This window comes from Salvelinus fontinalis, chromosome 29, assembly GCF_029448725.1.
Source record: "Salvelinus fontinalis isolate EN_2023a chromosome 29, ASM2944872v1, whole genome shotgun sequence".
Classification (NCBI taxonomy): domain Eukaryota; kingdom Metazoa; phylum Chordata; class Actinopteri; order Salmoniformes; family Salmonidae; genus Salvelinus; species Salvelinus fontinalis.
In genome coordinates, this window is record NC_074693.1 from 33,883,910 (window position 1) to 33,902,925 (window position 19,016).

Sequence of the window (19,016 nt, forward strand, 5' to 3'; positions counted from 1 at the left end):
ACAGGGACTCTAGTGATCTGCTTGAAACTTGTAGGTATTACAGACTCAGTCAGGGAGAGGTTGTAAATGTCAGTGAAGACACTTGCCAGTTGGTCGGCGCATGCTTTAAGTACACGTCCTTGTAATCCATCTGGACCTGTGGCTCACATCAGCTACCGAGAGTGTTATCACACAGTCATCCAGAACAGCTGGTGCTCTCGTGCATGCGTCAATGTTGCTTGCTTCGAAGCGAGCATAAAAGGCATTTAGCTCGTCTGGTAGGCTCACGTCACTAGGAAGCTCGCGTCTGGGTTTCCCTTTGTAGTCCGTAATAGTTTTCAAGCCCTGACACATCCGACAAGCGTCGGAGCCGGTGTAGTAGGATTCAATCTTAATCCTGTATTGATGCTTTGCTTGTTTGATGGTTTGTCTGAGGGCATAGCAGGATTTCTTCTAAGTGTCCAGATTAGTTTCTCGCTCCTTGAAAGCGGCAGCTCTAGCCTTTAGCTCGATGCGGATGTTGCCTGTAATCCATGGCTTCTGGTTGAGATATGTACATACGGTCACTGTGGGGACGACGTCGTCGATGCACTTATTGATGAAGCTGATGACTAAGGTGGTATACTCCTCAATGCCATTGGATGAATCCCGGAATATATTCCACTCTGTGCTAACAAAACAGCCCTGTAGCATAGCATCTGCGTCATCTGACCACTTTTTTATTGACTGAGTCGCGGGTACTTCCTGTTTAAGTTTTTGATTGTAAGCAGGAATCAGGAGGATAGAATCATGGTCAGATTTGTCAAATGGAGGGCGGGGGAGAGCTTTGTATGCATCTCTGTGTGTGGAGTAAAGGTGGTCTATAGTTTTTTCCCTCTGGTTGCACACGTGACATGCTGGTGAAAATTTTGTAAAACTGATTTAAGTTTTCCTCCATTAAAGTCATCGGCCACTAGGAGCGCCGCTTCTGGATTAACATTTTCTTGTTTGCTAATGGCCTTATAGAGTTGGTTGAGTGAGGTCTTAGTATAATAATATAGATGAGAACTCTCTTGGTAGACAGTGTGGTCTATAGCTTATCGTAAGGTAATCTACCTCAGGCAAGCAATACCTCAAGACTTTTTTAATATTAGACATCACGCACCAGCTGTTGTTGACAAAAAGACACACACCCCCACCCTTCGTCTTACCAGATTGTATAGATACTAGTGTCCAGATGAGTCCAGGCAGAGAGAGAACATCATGCTGGGCAATATTAAAGAGATATGGAAAATAAGGCCAGGATTATAGAACATAACACTTTTAAATCTAGTTCGATAAAACTTTTAATATTGGTTTATAAAATGGATATGGCCACAGTTTGGGAGGAGTTGGAGAGGGGAGCAAACCTGGTTTGTTTGGTCTGATGGGTGATACATATCCAGACGTGTCAGAGATTCAGGATGTTCTTTGTCTGCAATCTCCCAAAGGTGGACATGACTTCTGGGAAGAGCGCAGTTTGAAGAAATCAGTCAGTCATGTGCTCATCTAATGACATGATCTATCCAGTTGTGTATTTCCCCCCCAACTGTTTAAATACAATTCTTCATTGTTAATGGGAAGTACTGGTTTGTGTACTCACAGAGGGCAGTGGTTGTTAGGCGACACATCCGGAAAAACAAAGTCAATTTGGGAAACACTCCAACATAAAGCACACGTCTAAAAAATAAAGCAAAAGGAAAGCTATTATGCAAAAGGAAAGTGATTATGAGGGTGCCTGTGTCTGTGTCTGTGTCTGTGTGTGTGTGTGTGTGTGTGTGTGTGTGTGTGTGTGTGTGTGTGTGTGTGTGTGTGTGTGTGTGTGTATGCATGCGCATGTCAGTCCCGGGTCAAAGTGCTAAAGGGCGCCCTACCTAGTGGTGGTACATTTCCCTCAGTAAGTCACTACACTGCTTCCTTATTCTCTAAGTCCCTATACTGACTGAGGGAGAGAGGAGACGATAAGCGAAATCAATGAATCACACAGACACTTAATTATTCTGCAGGAGTAAAAGTTCTGAGTGAATCAGTTCCAGTGGTGAACTGGGTCACAGAGAGCTATCTCAGGGACCCAATTGGTCTGGGTTATAGTGAACTGAACTATTACGAACCGACCTGGCCTGAACCGGGACAAAGTAGGACCATGGCAGCAACTCCCGTAGGGGTGTACAAGAGGAGGGACACCATCACAGCTCTACCTCTGTACTATTCAGGACACCTGCTGAAGAAATACACTGGAGAGAAAGTAAGGAGGTAGAGAATGGTGGAGTGGGAATAAGGAATCGTAGAAAGAGAATGACATAGACTGTAATCACAAGGGAGAGAGGAGAGAATGAAAAGGATAGTGAACTTAGAATTTAGAATTAGGTATTTTTACTGTATCAAGTAAAGCTGTTGGGCATGTCTCTGCTAGTGTAGAGTAGTGGACTTCATTCTGATTCTGGTTTGACCATTTCCAGGACTTCAAGAAATGTTATGGAGAGCTCCGTGGATCTACAATCTTTCTGTACACAGACCAGATGCACGACACAGTAAGAGAATAGCTGATATCATCTAATCTCTCAGTTTTATTGTACTTGAATCAAGTATTGGATTCGATCTGTGGCTTGACTAATCAGATATGTAATTCCCTGTCAGTACTCTGAGAAACTGGACCTTCAGATGTTGAAGTCGATGGCGATGGATGCTCCCTATCAAAAGAACAGGTCGACCATCTACACTCTCACCCTGTCCAATGAGGAGGTGCAGCTTAAGGTAATTTATGTTACATTCAGTCATATTGCTGCCACTCCTATACATAATGTCTTACTGGCAAATAGTAATATCAAATTTATTGCGCAATACTGCAGCCATAACAGGCATCTTTGGCAGGAGTACTAACTGTTGATATCTGATGTAGGTGGATAACCCCAACACAGGAGAGGAGTGGAGAGGCTTCATCATGACTGTGGCCACTGTAAGTATAACACACACACACATTGTCACCGTTAAATACTTATTTTGACCCACATTCCGTGGAGGTAAGTATCAAGAGAGAACTTACAGATTAAACTAAATAGCAAATTAAGCTTGCAATTTGTTTCACTGGTGCGTGATTACAGACAGAGAGAAAAAATATAAACCTTAGTATTATGCATCTTTTGGGGATGATGATACTGATGGTGTGCCCTGCAGAGGGAGATCCCCAGTAAGTTGCAGCTGCTCCCAGGTCAGATACTGAGGCTGGAAGAGGTTCTGTCTGAGGAGCAGAAGAGACTGGCCCCCTGTTCTCCTCTGCCTACCACCACCTACCCTATCCATCCCTCCTCCTCCCCAGGCAACACATATGACAACACCCTCTCTCCAATCCCCCCGTGAGTATTGTCATGTTTCTGTTCTATTTTTACATTAAAATGTATTGTTCTCTCCCTGTCTCCTCTCAGCCTCTTTTTCTCCTCCTCCCTCCAGCTGTTTCTTCCCTGTGTCTCGTCAGAAGGCAGAGAAGATGTTGAAAGAGAACACAGAGTACGGCAACATCATCCTCCGCCCCTCGACCGACAACATTAACTACGCCATCACCTTGAGACAGGACAACCCCAGGTCTTGAGCTTTAACACCTTACCCCCAAAGCCTGACCTTTAACCACAGACTCCAACACCCTGTAACTCCTCTGTTACTTACAGACCTCAAGTATTTCACCGTCCACTAAACAAACCTGTATTGACAACAGCACCCTTAACCTATAAGAAAACAGTGTCTCTGGTTGAGGGAGTAGAGAGGAGACATTGTGAGTACTCTTAAGACTTACCGAACTCTTTCTATCTTTCAGTGGCCCGGTGATGAAGAGCTACAAAGTGCTTTCCATAGACACAGGCTTCGTCATAGAACTAAATTCGCCGGTGAGTCCTGCTCCTCCAGCCGGACTCTCCACTGACTCTCATCCTATCAGGATGGGCTCAAAACATAGCACTGATATGAAAGACAACAGTCCATATACGCTTAGTGCCTTGACAGTCTGTCAAGTTGTTTTTGTGAAATGACATGTTTGTCGTATGCCTGCCTCCAATGAGGTAACTTCCTAATATATCTCTGTTTCATCAGGTGACTGTCCCTTCCCTGGCGGCGGTGCTAGATCACTTCCTGATTGAGACAGAGTTCCGTCTACAACCATACCTGGTTCCGCAGACCTACGACACCTGCATTGGTGAGAGAGCATCATAACTCCACAAATAACTTGATTCACCACCAATGCTCCCTCAAAAACATTTCAGCACTGAGCAAATTTCAGGTCTGCTGAGCACAAACTTGGATGTTGTGAAAATTCTATGCAACTTCCAGGGTGCGTTTACTGTGAACACTGAGGCTGTTCCTGCTTTAATTTGCAGTTTTAGACAGTGGTCAACTAGGCTACTGTGGCTATTTGAACATAATGTAGGCCTACCAGAGTGGCCTACCATCAAAAACAATGGAGAAAATGGATCCCATAACATTTTACCATGGAAATAGTTGTTCTCTCATTCAGCCTACAGTAGCAGCCAATGTGTGGTGTTCAATGTAGGCCTACATTCCATTAAACCTTTGAAAAAAACATGCAGGGTTTAACATTAACCTGTTAATCCACTTTTACTTCAGACAAGGTGACTGAAAATGTTGTGTTTGATGCAGACAAACCACTTTACAAAATACAATGCATTATTATTCCAATACCATTATTACAGAAAATCTGACAAATTATGCTACCCTCTGCCTATTGGATATTTATCTTATTCAAGCCTGTCTCAAAATACAACACTGCCTCTTTAAGACAAAAAAGCTCTTTACCTGACTTGCTTTTCAAAGATGTCTAGAAATGTACATATTTTGTGCTCTTGTAGGAAGCAATCACTCCACCATTGCTGACTACAAATGATCTATAACTGGGCTAAGAACTCACTAACTAGCAAGGGATATGAACATATGTGCACATGTGGTTACATGCAGCTCTCACTTTGATCTCAAAACAAGCAAATCTACTCAGAACCACTCATGCTGTAAACACAGTCCAGTTCAAAGTGAATGGCACAGATCCATATATGGCAATGGCCTATTTGAATACAGGCCTACTGCAATCTCTGATTGCTTACGGCGCACCCGTCTGTGTAGAGTACCAGCTGAGTTGTGCCTGTCATTGCAATAGAATCCAACTCCGGTGCGTTCTGCCTACAACAAAATCTCTTGCATAGTTAGTTTTGTATAGTAAGTTTAGCATCGTTCATTTTTTTTTGGTAAGTTGCATTGAAAGTGGCTACTACTGCGTTGATTCGATCACAGTAAAGGGCAACGTTGATAGTGTTAATTAAATAAGGGGGGAAATCTAGAAAGTTGTAGTTCAATCTCGTGCTTCTCTGCGCAGACTGATATTTATTCTGTGCAGCTCCCCCGGCACACACACACAGCTTAAAGGGAACATTGTTCACCACTTAAGGCTAAACTTATCCCCGTAATGATCATATCATTTCTCCTGTATCATACAGTGTGTGTAACTTATGCCCATCAGAGCTGCCACCCGTAAAGTCCACTTTGCCATCCAAAACGGTCCCGAGGGCAAGAGTGGCACCGATGATCCACACACAGTCCCCGGCGGGGGACACCCCTCCCTCCTATCCCATACCCCTAATTCCAACCAAAGCCACGGAGGCAGGGAACGAATATCAGGACGCAGATGACATATCAGGTGTGTCTCAGTAAGCTTCAGAGCATCAGTGTGTTTACAATAGACGTGGGTGAAGTCCCAGACTTGTACTTTAAACTTCTCTTCTGTCTGTCTCTACTCTCCGTCTCTCTACTCTCCAGGCCCCGAACCTAAAGATCTGCATCAGGAGCTTCGCATAGCATTACAGAGGAGGAAGGAACAGATCTACACAGGGACACCGTTTTTACGCCCTACACAAAAATAACACGCACCAACAGCAGTACCGTCAAACTGTCACCGAGGAAAACGCCCTCCTCCAGTGTAATCTTGTCTAAATCACCACTAACAGCACGTAGCTACGTCATCTACTGTATCTAGCATGGTTTTATGTCTGACATAAAGAGGCACTATACAAGCAGGGGAGTTTGTACCAAAGTCCCAATGGCAAGGCAACATCCTGAAAATCCTCCGTGTGCCAATGCCAATACGTGTAGAACGGGCTTCAGTGAATGACATCTAATTCAAACAACTTTTTCAAATAAGCACTACAAAAAGAGAAACGAATCGGGTTTAAACTGTAGTGATATGTAAATATCGTCTTGTTTGTACTGTTTGAATCATGCTGGCTTTTTAAATAAAAACGTTTTATTTTATTTTAATTTTTACAGCTCATGCTTCTCGAGTTGAACATAACACAATGTTATATAGATTCTGTGTAATATCATTTTGCATAAAAATTAACACTGGCCTAGATGTCTGTGACTGGTTCATCTTTACACACACATTCAGAAATGAACTACCACACCAATGCTTCAGGAACATTGAGTAAATGTATTTTCCAAGTCACGCGCAAGAATCAACCAACATAATTCCGTTTCAAACATTATAACATCATTTTTTAAAAATAATTATCTAATATAAGCATTTTTTTGTAATACTATGTCACAATTATTTGTTTGTATCATAGGTCAAAGGTTAAAGTATTTTTATCACTCAAAATAATGACAGCAGGGTTGTGAAAAAGAAAGAAAAACGCAAAGTGATGTTAACATTTCGCTCTTCATCCATCCAAAAGTATCTGCTCTCAGAGCCTCACTGCTAGTTTGACAACCTCTCCCTCCCAGTACCTATCCCCCTCTCATTCCCACTGGACAGGCGACAGCAAATATGGCAATTGCCCACAAAGTAGTTTCCACCCTATTGCTTTTACCTACCTTGCAGCCAGTACCATGTCTAACTCCCTCCCTCCCTGAATTCTGTACCCGTACTCTTTCAGTGCCCCATTAAGACATCATCAAATAAACAAATGAACAATAAAATAATAATTTAACATTGCAGGATAAAAAAAATACAATAAAAATTAACACGTTTGTTCCTCAATCGTCTGCCGTTGTCGTGGCTACTTCTCTAAGAGCGAAAGCTGAAGGATCCTCTCCAGCTCCTCCGCTTCCTGCTGCCTCTCCCTGTAACAGGAAACATAAGTCAATTGGCATAGAAACTGGAAGTCAATCACCCAAAATCCTTTTCCTTCCATCCTATTAATGCCCCTCTCCATGAATATGTTCAAAATTTCTAGGATGGGTTCCTCTCCTCATCCTCTTGTCAGAGAACAATGGATGAACAAAGCAAGAAAACGCCTCTCTCTCACCTGTCCATCTTTTCCTGCTCCCTGCACGAGAGATCCATGGCGATGCGTAGCTGCTCGTCAAAGCTGTTCACCACGGAAAACGGTCCCGGCATCCGGGGCTCAGCCACTGAGCTGTAGGAGGGAGGGGAGTTGGCTCCGGGGTCCGACGGAGAGACTGACAGGGGAGATACGGGATCTCCTTCCTCACCACCAGCCAATGAGATCGACAGGGACTCCTGGATCGCCCTATCAGAGAGAGGTAGCGGGAGGACAGTTGAAAAGGTAACGCTAGAGAGGGAAAGCCTTGTAATACATGATCTGACATGGACATGGTGAAGGGGAAATGGAGATACGATTTCTCACCTCTCCAGCTGAGAGTCGTCTTCGTACAGTGGTGACTGTATGTGGCCAGAAACAGGACGACTGTTAGTCAGAGCTTCCCATATAGTCACCTACAGATAGAGGCATTATTATGCATGTCTTGTACTTACTGAACTTCCATGGCAATCGTCATGAAAATCTGAAGCTGATAAATATCTAAGATGTGGATCAATGACTTATATTAAACCATGGATTTGCCAGCTCTAAAACACACTTATTTCCTGTCTCACCTGGTCGCTTTCTGTCCCTGCATCCAATAGGCTCTGCTGGATGGCAAACTGCAGCAAGTTATCATCCTCATCTCTCATTGGCTCGCTGCGGCCCGGACCAAGAGTGGTGTAGTCCGGGGGTGGTTGAAAAACGGAGGGGTCCACCTCGCAGTGAAAGGGGGGGGGGGGCCTGCCCTGCGAGCAGATGGACGGGGAGTTAGCGTGTGTATATATATATATACTTCGACTGTCATACATATGTATATATGTATGTGCGTGTGTGTGTGTGGTTACCAGCCTCGGGGGCCTCCTCTGGTGTGTGTACAGTGACAGAGCTGACAGGCTCATCACAGCCACACAGGTTACTGAAGGTCACTCTAGCATTCAACACATGGAACAGAGGGATCTCTGAGAGAGAAAAAGAGAGCGATGTGAGGTGGGAAGGGCGAAAGAGAGCGATGTGAGGTGGGAAGGGCGAAAGAGAGCGATGTGAGGTGGGAAGGGCGAAAGAGAGCGATGTGAGGTGGGAAGGGCGAAAGAGAGCGATGTGAGGTGGGAAGGGCGAAAGAGAGCGATGTGAGGTGGGAAGGGCGAAAGAGAGCGATGTGAGGTGGGAAGGGCGAAAGAGAGCGATGTGAGGTGGGAAGGGCGAAAGAGAGCGATGTGAAGTGGGAAGGGCGAAAGAGAGAGATGTGAGGTGGGAAGGGCGAAAGAGAGAGATGTGAGGTGGGAAGGGCGAAAGAGAGCGATGTGAGGTGGGAAGGGCGAAAGAGAGCGATGTGAGGTGGGAAGGGCGAAAGAGAGCGATGTGAGGCGGGAAGGGCGAAAGAGAGAACGTAAATCTTCAAACTCTTGTCACTTTGTTTCAGCCTAAATTGTAAAGCGCTTCCTTTTTCTTCTGATAGCACCTCCTCCTCTCAATGTCTCTCTGGGACTGTCCGTTTCAGATCCTGACCCCAGCCTAGGAGGTATGGCCTAGGGGTCAGTTTAAGTATTAAACCTCACCTATTTTGACAGGGAAGCCAGGGGGCAGGCTCAGGGTGATGAAATCACGTAGTTTGGCAAAGTGGGCGTTAGAGATGGCCATGAGGTCAATGATGGGCGTGACCTGCTCAGCCAATGACAGAGGGTGAGCCTCACTCAACCACAGATGGGCCTTAAACCTAGAGACAGAGCGAGAAAGAGAGAGACACTTGCATTAAACATGGTGGTGATATTGTGCTTGACTGTGCGTTTGCTATGGTTATCCCGGTTCTATGTTGCCACGGCAACAGCAGTACCTCTGGACCTTGCTGGTGAGCTCCACGGGGCGTCCGATGTCTCGTTCGTTGAGTTGGAACTCTGGGTCAAAGTATTCCTCAGCTGTGATTGCTGTGGGGTTATGGGGGCTGGCATACTGACACACATTACTCTGAGAGACATGGGGAGAGACAGACACACCAATGAGCACGTCCATCTGTCAGTCCATCAAAGCACCTATCCACCACATACAACTTGAGGTGATGGTGTGTCTGTGTGAAACTCACCCCATTATGAGCGGTATGCTGCTCAGCTATCCCCAGGAAGGACTGAAGAGGAGTCTTGGTGCCTGGGAGGACAGGAGGGTTAGAACCATACTGTGGGTGTATGTATACTCTGAACAAATTAAACAGAAGCGTGTTCTGTATGTGTGTGTGTGCGCACGTGTACCTTTGCTCTTGGACTTGTCCTGGTCCGACAGGTGCTCTGTTCTTGACCGAGTCACCAACTCCACATTAGTGGCGCTGTATACCTGAAACAAACCAAAGAAAAAAGTATTTTAAATGTCAACAAACTCTGTTTTTTATGAGAAGCATTTTTAAAGTCCAATAGGGCTCACCTTTGCTTCGTAGCCGCTGACTGCCTCACTCTTCTCAGAGCGCCAGCCCCAAATGCCAGACTTGTTCCTGTGCAGTAAAGAGCAGGAGAGAAGCATAAGGAGAGAGACCAGGTAGGTGAGTATGTTGGAAGTAGCTACCTCTTGAAGGCGATGTGTGTGTGTGTGTGTTACCTCTCGAAGGCGATGTGTGTGTGTGTTACCTCTCGAAGGCGATGTGTGTGTGTGCTACCTCTCAAAGGCGATGTGTGTGTGTGTTACCTCTCGAAGGCGATGTGTGTGTGTGTTACCTCTCGAAGGCGATGTTGCGTGTGTTGAGGTGTGTGGAGACGATGGGAGAGGTGAGTCTCTGGGCAGTGTTCTCCTGGGTGGGCAGCATGGCAGCCAGGAGAGATGGGGCGTCCCGCGGGGAGAGAGACAGCGGCTCGGTGTACACCACCTGCTTGTCATGGTCCACCTCCATCACCATGGCACCATTCTCTATGGAAACAACACACGTTCCCATGGAGACAAAACACACTTTTATCACCATTCAACCGGTCGCTATGGAAACAACACAAACCACCGAGGCTACCACGCATTCCAAAACAGAAATGCAACAGATGAAACGCAGTGTGGAATAACTAGCCATATCACCAGTGTGTCATACCTTCGCCCTTAAAGATGTAGCTGCGACGGCCCTTGAGCCAGGTCATGTGCTCGAAGCCCAGCAGAGTGGTGTCAACCCGCAGACACGAGCCACTCTTCCACACGCGGTACACATCACTGGGACACACCTTGGAGACCAGGGGGACTGAGCGAGGAAGGGAGGGGGGAGATGGATGGGGAGAGGGGGACAGAGAATTTGTGGCATTAATACCACTGTAAACACTTCAGTGCATCACAGTGACAGTAGAATTGGGAGCTAATGCTCTGTGTGGTGCTGAAACCGACCACTGGGAGACCATCGGAAACTCACCCCAACTGGTGAACTCCCATTTCATCTCCACGTAAAAATCCCGAGCCTGAAAGAGGGGAGTGTGTTTCAGGTATCTGTGCAATGGTGTATCTGATTGACAGGTGTGTTACCTTTGTGTGTTATATGTGGATGAACTGAAGACTGCAAAGTGTTTTTCTTTCTTTCTTTAACCTTTCTTTACCTAGGCAAGTCAGTTAAGAACAACTTCTTATTTACAATGACGGCGTAGGAACAGTGGGTTAACTGCCTTGTTCAGGGTCAGAACGACAGATTTTTGTCTTGTCAGCTCAGGGATTCGATCTAGCAACCTTTCGGTGTGTTACATTTACATTTTAGTCATTTAGCAGACGCTTTTATTCAGAGTGACTTACAGGAGCATTAAGGGCACCGACAGATTCTTCCCTTAGTCGGCTCGGGTATTCAAACCAGCAACCTTTCGGTTACTGGCCCCAACGCGCTTAACCGCTACGCTACCGGTCTTACCTGTCTTAGCTTGCTGAGCAGTTCTGGGATGCCAGCCAGTCTCTCTGTGGCTCGCTTGAAGTCCCTGTACTGCAGCACCAGCTGACAAAGCTCGGGGTCCCCTGTGCTCACTGCCTCCTGCAAAACTGGACATAGGGTCATTCCATTTGATTTCAATAATTTTGACACTTTTGATTTGAACAAAATGTTCCATACACACTTAGGCATGGTAGAAGTGGTCAGAAAGTAACTGTTTGTACCTAAATGCCAAAACATTCAGGAGCAAGAGTTCAAAGTTGACCCATTTTGCATACCACACAATACCATGAGACATCCAAGTCTTCATCACTGGAAAATATTAACGGTTGAGTTTGAAATCATTAAAAAAGGTTACAAACAGGGTTATCAAACTATTTTATAATTTATTTTAAAACATAAAAAAAAAAATAATATGTAACCTTTAATGGGTGAACTCTGATTTTTTTCATTTTCGCATATGTTGTAGCTTAGACCCTAGATTCAAGTAGCCATACCTTCAAAATCATTTCGTTGTCACACCTCCCTTGGAGTTCTGGAGAATTTTGTATTGGCCAAAATGGTTTGAATGGACCGCTGATTTATTGGATGTTACATTTCAACAACCCTCTCCCACATGCTTGTTGGTGATACGTGTTCATCCCTTTTTTCAGACCCGGTAGGACACATTTTGCAGAGTTGTTCCGTATGCTAGTTTGCAACCTTGCAGAAAATGGAAGAAAACCTGGAGGAAAAAATGAATTCTGTTTTCCCAGAAGTGTGTTCAATGCACAAAATCGGCATACATCAACATATTTTGAATAGGTTTTAAAATAAGCGATTTCCCAGCCACTCGCATGCACTGTCCCCAGTGGCGGCTGGTGGGAGGAGCTATAGGAGGACAGGCTCATTGTAATGGCTGGAATGGAATGGAACCGTATCAAACACATGGAAACACTGTTTGACTCTGTTCCATTAATTCCATTCCAGCCATTAATGAGCCCGTCCTCCTTTAGCTCATTACACCAGCTCCACCCAAGCAAGGCATTTGATTGGTTTGACGTGTTGCGTGTTGTCACTGATTTACAGCGGGCTCCAACCCCTATTTAGCTAATAGGTTTTCGATGAGGCTATTAAGAACCTCATCTACATAATCTGTGGTGTTTGTGTTGTGTCCGCCCTCGGTTAAGACAGCGCATTTCAAATCATAGAAATAAATTTAATAGAATGGACTTAAAGTATCCCTTCAGACCACTGCAATGTAGCTGGTACACCATTCAAATGTAAATTGAATTGACGTTTTAACTTCCAATTACTTACACAAAGATGGCTGCTGGTCCACCTACAGTCGCATGTCGTCTTAAATATGGAATGTCTGTTCTATTATCTAGGTTTCCTATGGAAGACCGACTGTATTATTTAAAACTGATATTCTAATTCAAGTCAACATTATCTGATGTGTGGACCTAACGATCTTTGTGGTACCATAGACTTCAAGGAGAGTAGGGCAGCCCTTTGAGAACCTTTATCTCCTGAATGTTTTGGCATTCAGTTCCAAAAAGTCACTTTCTGACAACTTCTACGATGGGCAAATATAAATATGGAAAGTTTCGTTCAAACCAAAAAGGTGTACGGTCAAAACGTAATTTAAATCAAATGGAACGACCCCCCAGACACACGATATTAACCCACATAGCTATCCTTCGAAACAAACAGACTGCAATATAAATGACCCTGCTTTGTTTATGGAGAACACTATTCTTCCCAGTCATTCCCCAGTTTATACACTCACTAGTCCAACTCTGCGCGTTGCAGTGCGTCGGGTTTGCGCAGTGTCGGAGCAGCACACGGGTTGATTCAAGGTGGCCCAGACACACCGCCAGCTCTAGCGGGGTGCGCCCCCGCGGGTCTAAACGCTCCACATTCTCCTGTGGAAAAACAGCCCTGGTGGGTCATGAAAGCTGGGCACGCCTCTCAGCGGTGCGGCAGCTGTTAAAATCCAAACAGTAATGGTTTAAAAAGAAAAGAAACTGATGTTACTACCCCCCGGTTGACCTACCTCGTTTTGCTGTAGTTCACGTTCAAGCTCAATGTATTGGTTGTTCCAAACCAGAAAATGTAAAGGAAACGCCTCTTGAGCCATTGTTGTTTATCTATAGCTAGCTGCTAGCAAACTAATGATGTTACGTAGCAACTTGCTAGCCAGCTTTCAGTGTTTCACTTCACAGCAGCAGCAAACTTGTGATTTCCAGTGGTAAGAAACGTGGAAGTACACGTGCGCAAAATAAAAAATCGCAAACTAGCAATATTCTACAGGATAAAACTGGTAACTAGCAAAGTAGCTAACGCCATTAGCAAGAAGCTATGAGTATGTACCGTTTGAAATACATGGCTAGCTAGCTCTCTTCTACCCATTAGTCAGGTAATCTAGCTAACTGGCTAAAATCATGACAGTTCTTAATTTCCATTCCAGCTTGCTGGTTAGCTAGCTGACATTGCACGCCTGACCATGTCAACCATTAGTCTCGCAATGCCGATTGTAACAAACGATGGACTCAAGTCCGGACGATGTCTTAGCTAGCAACTCCTATCATCACCCTCTCGCTTTCGCGATGGGTTTTTTTCTGATCCTGTGCTGTCAAAATAATAGACCAATATACGGCCTATTTGGATTTCACATCCAGGTCACTCGAGTCGATGATACCTCCGATGATATCAATGTGTCTTTTCGGTGTTCATATTTCAGGTAACAACAAAACCCTATTAAACAGTCCAGTATTCTTAACAAAAACAGACCGCAGCATCTGCGACAAAATGCACCCCAGTTTGTATTATTTATTTTTCGCGTCGCTTCAGCTCCAGGTTATGGCTAGCAGTTGGAGGGAAGGGCGTGATGCATATTGTCATACAATCGAAGGCGTACACAACTGCACTATCCCACGTTTACACCAGCTGCTTAGTAGTGTGGTGGTGGGGCAATAGTGAGAAAATCTCTTTTAACCTAATAAAAAGTAGGGATTACATGTATGCAGGCTTCAATTCTCGTCCTGGGGACCCCAGGCTCTTGTTCCAGCCCAGCACACCTAATTCACCAAATCACCTGACATTGGAACAAAAGTTGCCAAACCCTGTAGATCCCCCAGGACCATATTATCATGTGCTCATCAATTAACCCATTGTGAAATGAGAGTCTGCACATATGTGGACCTGTTCTCTAATATCAGCCCCCCAAAATAATCACTTACATCTGGCACAGTTGATCTTTAATTTTTAATTTTCTTAAAAATAAAAAAATAAACCAAAAAACATAAGTGAAAAAGATTTCTGAAAATAATTACAATGCTACAGGATTTTCTCTTCATCTTCTAAAATAGGGAAACATTTAGACAAAAGTATATATTTATATTCTTTTTAGATTTGGCAGTGAGGGAGTGGGGTGGGTAAGAAATAAGTATCCATTAGATTAACTAGACTGAATGGTAACAGGGCAGAATAATGACAGCAAATCATACATTTATACACTGAATCTTAGCAGGTGAAACGGAAAGGAACTCACATTTTATCGATGGGAAACAGAAAATGCATCAAAGTGGGGTGAGGGGCATGTCCTAAAATAGAGACGGTTGTCCTAGATTCATATTTGTACAAAACAGGGAGAGTTTTGGGAGTGATAGCACCTGAATTCTAACTGTTGTTTGAGATCGCACCATTTACCCTGTCACCCCCCTTTCTCCCTTTCATTCATACCCCGCCCTTGTTTTGGAGTGGTCTCGTCAACACGTCGATTGCCCTCTCGCGCCGTCCCTGAATCCCTCATAAGCGCACCCCTCTGTCTCAGAATGGAGCGACCTGACCAAAGTACTCCTGGAAGAGTTAGTCCACAACCAACACCTTTTGGGTTAGAGACGGCCTTGTCATAAAGCACTTAGAACCACTAGGGTAAGGAGGGAACCCTGTCTGGCATGACACCTAGCAACCCCAGCCACCCTCACGGGAACCCCCGACCTCCCCACTTTAATCACGCAGCGTAGGCGCCTGAACGCAAACACCTGAGTCTCGTGTCTGGTTTAGTCAAAAAATGTATACAACATGGAAAGAAACCCATCTCCCACTAAGTGTGTAGTAACTAATCACTCCTTTCCTACTCCCTTCTGAGAGTGCGGGGGATTTTTAAGCCTCCCTTGTCCTTCTACAGTCTTTTCTCTGTACCCGACCTGTAACCCCCTGTCCCAGACAGAGGCGGCGGGCCTCTTATGATATCCTCTGGATCAGCTTGTCCTCTGATAGGCAGTAGAGGTCGTTGACGGACAGCTCCGAGATGAAGGCCTCGCAGGCTTTGCGGGAGACACCCTTGCATTCCCGCAGGTCCAGCAGGGAGAGGCAGGAGAGCCGGCGGAGGTACCGCAGACACGCGTCCGTCAGCTTACTGCAGCCTGGGAGATAGAGACACAGCGGTGCTCAATATGAACGACAACTCAGTAGCAATCCTGTGTGTGTGTGTGTGCTGTGCGAGTCCAAGGCTTACCCCCCAGGTTGAGCTCAGTGAGTGTATTGCGTGTGGAGGAGCCCACGGCAGTGAGCAGGTTGATGGAATGATCCGTGAGGCCTCCACAGTGGGACAGGTCCAGACGGGTCAGCAGGGGCATGTGTCTGATCACCAGCCTCAGAGTGGAGTCACTGATCTCCAGCCCTGCCAGACGGAAAGACTGCATGTTCCTCAGCTGACTGCGGTTATCACAACCTAGAGAGAGACAGAGAGGGGGACGGGATTTGGGCCAAAAGCGGGAGGGAGAGACCAGAGGAGAAAGAGGTGACAAGAGGGCGACAGCGGAAGAGAGAAAAGAAGAGGGAGAGGACTGAGAATGTGTGTCCGCTGCTGAATCCAGAGGGACATAGCTAATTAACACGGTATGACAAGGGATTTATCCAAACAGTACTTAATTCAAAACAGAAAACGGTGCTTGGGGGGGGGGGGGGGGGGGGGGGCTCTCACCTGGGGGGTTGAGCAGGTCTCGGATCTGTCCATCTTTTACCCCGTCGGCCCAGCGCAGGTCCAGCGTGCGCAGGAGGGGGCAACTGGTCGAGCTCAGAGCCGAAATAGAAGACCAGGAGCACCCAGACAACATGAGATCCTTCAGCCCTGAGCCGGAGAGGGAGAATCACATCTCCAAAGTCAGTCGAATCACATCTCCAAAGTCAGTCAGTCAGTCAGTCAGTCAGTCAGTCGAATCACATCTCCAAAGTCAGTCAGTCAGTCAGTCGAATCACATCTCCAAAGTCAGTCAGTCAGTCAGTCAGTCAGTCGAATCACATCTCCAAAGTCAGTCAGTCAGTCAGTCAGTCAGTCGAATCACATCTCCAAAGTCAGTCAGTCAGTCAGTCAGTCAGTCGAATCACATCTCCAAAGTCAGTCAGTCAGTCGAATCACATCTCCAAAGTCAGTCAGTCAGTCGAATCACATCTCCAAAGTCAGTCAGTCAGTCGAATCACATCTCCAAAGTCAGTCAGTCAGTCGAATCACATCTCCAAAGTCAGTCAGTCAGTCAGTCAGTCAGTCGAATCACATCTCCAAAGTCAGTCAGTCAGTCAGTCAGTCAGTCGAATCACATCTCCAAAGTCAGTCAGTCAGTCAGTCAGTCGAATCACATCTCCAAAGTCAGTCAGTCAGTCAGTCAGTCAGTCGAATCACATCTCCAAAGTCAGTCAGTCAGTCAGTCAGTCGAATCACATCTCCAAAGTCAGTCAGTCAGTCAGTCAGTCAGTCGAATCACATCTCCAAAGTCAGTCAGTCAGTCAGTCAGTCAGTCGAATCACATCTCCAAAGTCAGTCAGTCAGTCAGTCAGTCAGTCGAATCACATCTCCAAAGTCAGTCAGTCAGTCAGTCAGTCAGTCGAATCACCTCTCCAAAGTCAGTCAGTCAGTCAGTCAGTCGAATCACCTCTCCAAAGTCAGTCAGTCAGTCAGTCGAATCACCTCTCCAAAGTCAGTCAGTCAGTCAGTCAGTCGAATCACCTCTCCAAAGTCAGTCAGTCAGTCAGTCAGTCGAATCACATCTCCAAAGTCAGTCAGTCAGTCGAATCACATCTCCAAAGTCAGTCAGTCAGTCGAATCACATCTCCAAAGTCAGTCAGTCAGTCGAATCACATCTCCAAAGTCAGTCAGTCAGTCGAATCACATCTCCAAAGTCAGTCAGTCAGTCGAATCACATCTCCAAAGTCAGTCAGTCAGTCGAATCACATCTCCAAAGTCAGTCAGTCAGTCGAATCACATCTCCAAAGTCAGTCAGTCAGTCAGTCGAATCACATCTCCAAAGTCAGTCAGTCAGTCAGTCGAATCACATCTCCAAAGTCAGTCAGTCAGTCAGTCGAATCACATCTCCAAAGTCAGTCAGTCAGTCAGTCGAATCACATCTCCAAAGTCAGTCAGTCAGTCAGTCGAATCACATCTCCAAAGTCAGTCAGTCAGTCAGTCGAATCACATCTCCAAAGTCAGTCAGTCAGTCAGTCGAATCACATCTCCAAAGTCAGTCAGTCAGTCAGTCGAATCACATCTCCAAAGTCAGTCAGTCAGTCAGTCGAATCACATCTCCAAAGTCAGTCAGTCAGTCGAATCACATCTCCAAAGTCAGTCAGTCAGTCGAATCACATCTCCAAAGTCAGTCAGTCAGTCGAATCACATCTCCAAAGTCAGTCAGTCAGTCGAATCACATCTCCAAAGTCAGTCAGTCAGTCGAATCACATCTCCAAAGTCAGTCAGTCAGTCGAATCACATCTCCAAAGTCAGTCAGTCAGTCGAATCACATCTCCAAAGTCAGTCAGTCAGTCGAATCACATCTCCAAAGTCAGTCAGTCAGTCAGTCGAATCACATCTCCAAAGTCAGTCAGTCAGTCAGTCGAATCACATCTCCAAAGTCAGTCAGTCAGTCAGTCGAATCACATCTCCAAAGTCAGTCAGTCAGTCAGTCGAATCACATCTCCAAAGTCAGTCAGTCAGTCAGTCGAATCACATCTCCAAAGTCAGTCAGTCAGTCAGTCGAATCACATCTCCAAAGTCAGTCAGTCAGTCAGTCGAATCACATCTCCAAAGTCAGTCAGTCAGTCAGTCGAATCACATCTCCAAAGTCAGTCAGTCAGTCAGTCGAATCACATCTCCAAAGTCAGTCAGTCAGTCAGTCGAATCACATCTCCAAAGTCAGTCAGTCAGTCAGTCGAATCACATCTCCAAAGTCAGTCAGTCAGTCAGTCGAATCACATCTCCAAAGTCAGTCAGTCAGTCGAATCACATCTCCAAAGTCAGTCAGTCAGTCGAATCACATCTCCAAAGTCAGTCAGTCAGTCGAATCACATCTCCAAAGTCAGTCAGTCAGTCGAATCACATCTCCAAAGTCAGTCAGTCAGTCGAATCACATCTCCAAAGTCAGTCAGTCAGTCGAATCACATCTCCAAAGTCAGTCAGTCGAATCACATCTCCAAAGTCAGTCAGTCAGTCGAATCACATCTCCAAAGTCAGTCAGTCAGTCAGTCGAATCACATCTCCAAAGTCAGTCAGTCAGTCGAATCACATCTCCAAAGTCAGTCAGTCAGTCGAATCACATCTCCAAAGTCAGTCAGTCAGTCGAATCACATCTCCAAAGTCAGTCAGTCAGTCGAATCACATCTCCAAAGTCAGTCAGTCAGTCGAATCACATCTCCAAAGTCAGTCAGTCAGTCAGTCAGTCAGTCAGTCGAATCACATCTCCAAAGTCAGTCAGTCAGTCGAATCACATCTCCAAAGTCAGTCAGTCAGTCGAATCACATCTCCAAAGTCAGTCAGTCAGTCAGTCGAATCACATCTCCAAAGTCAGTCAGTCAGTCGAATCACA

General features: G+C 45.6%; 3 protein-coding genes across 4 annotated transcripts in view; 1 reads left to right on the top strand and 2 right to left on the bottom strand.

Moving 5' to 3' along the window:
• The first annotated feature begins 1,891 nt into the window (after nucleotides 1-1,891).
• Nucleotides 1,892-6,395, top strand: LOC129827865 (signal-transducing adaptor protein 1-like). The gene is made up of 10 exons (XM_055889107.1): nucleotides 1,892-2,242; nucleotides 2,457-2,528; nucleotides 2,635-2,751; nucleotides 2,897-2,953; nucleotides 3,172-3,350; nucleotides 3,445-3,576; nucleotides 3,806-3,875; nucleotides 4,078-4,180; nucleotides 5,513-5,689; nucleotides 5,809-6,395. Exons 1-10 carry the CDS (start codon nucleotides 2,141-2,143, stop codon nucleotides 5,910-5,912), a joined length of 1,113 nt encoding a protein of 370 aa, XP_055745082.1. The 5' UTR covers nucleotides 1,892-2,140; the 3' UTR covers nucleotides 5,913-6,395.
• On the bottom strand, nucleotides 6,275-14,074 carry LOC129827864 (ankyrin repeat domain-containing protein 13D-like). The gene is given in 16 exon segments (XM_055889106.1): nucleotides 6,275-7,110; nucleotides 7,296-7,520; nucleotides 7,638-7,726; nucleotides 7,886-8,135; nucleotides 8,137-8,272; nucleotides 8,870-9,027; nucleotides 9,145-9,275; nucleotides 9,391-9,452; nucleotides 9,554-9,635; nucleotides 9,723-9,789; nucleotides 10,010-10,199; nucleotides 10,369-10,512; nucleotides 10,678-10,723; nucleotides 11,161-11,285; nucleotides 12,947-13,082; nucleotides 13,214-14,074. Coding segments are annotated over 16 exon segments (1,989 nt in total). The 5' UTR covers nucleotides 13,298-14,074; the 3' UTR covers nucleotides 6,275-7,046.
• Nucleotides 14,075-14,405: 331 nt separating this feature from the next.
• The window catches only part of LOC129827863 (lysine-specific demethylase 2A-like), a 47,035-nt gene continuing 42,424 nt past the window's right edge, over nucleotides 14,406-19,016 (bottom strand). For both annotated transcript variants that reach the window (XM_055889104.1, XM_055889103.1), the window contains exons 21-23: nucleotides 16,148-16,294; nucleotides 15,680-15,895; nucleotides 14,406-15,587 (exon numbers count right to left, since the gene is read on the bottom strand). In XM_055889104.1, coding sequence (XP_055745079.1) covers nucleotides 15,406-15,587; nucleotides 15,680-15,895; nucleotides 16,148-16,294 — 545 coding nt within the window. In that variant the 3' untranslated portion in view covers nucleotides 14,406-15,405. The remainder of the gene's footprint in view (nucleotides 15,588-15,679; nucleotides 15,896-16,147; nucleotides 16,295-19,016) is intronic.

What these genes read in the sequence shown, in the direction of transcription:
- LOC129827865 (XM_055889107.1), top strand. Translation starts at nt 2,141, where the DNA reads ATGGCAGCAACTCCCGTAGGGGTGTACAAGAGGAGGGACACCATCACA. An exon ending in CAGACCAGATGCACGACACA is followed by an intron (nt 2,529 to 2,634) that starts GTAAGAGAATAG and finishes ATTCCCTGTCAG; the next exon opens with TACTCTGAGAAACTGGACCT. An exon ending in TCATAGAACTAAATTCGCCG is followed by an intron (nt 3,876 to 4,077) that starts GTGAGTCCTGCT and finishes CTGTTTCATCAG; the next exon opens with GTGACTGTCCCTTCCCTGGC.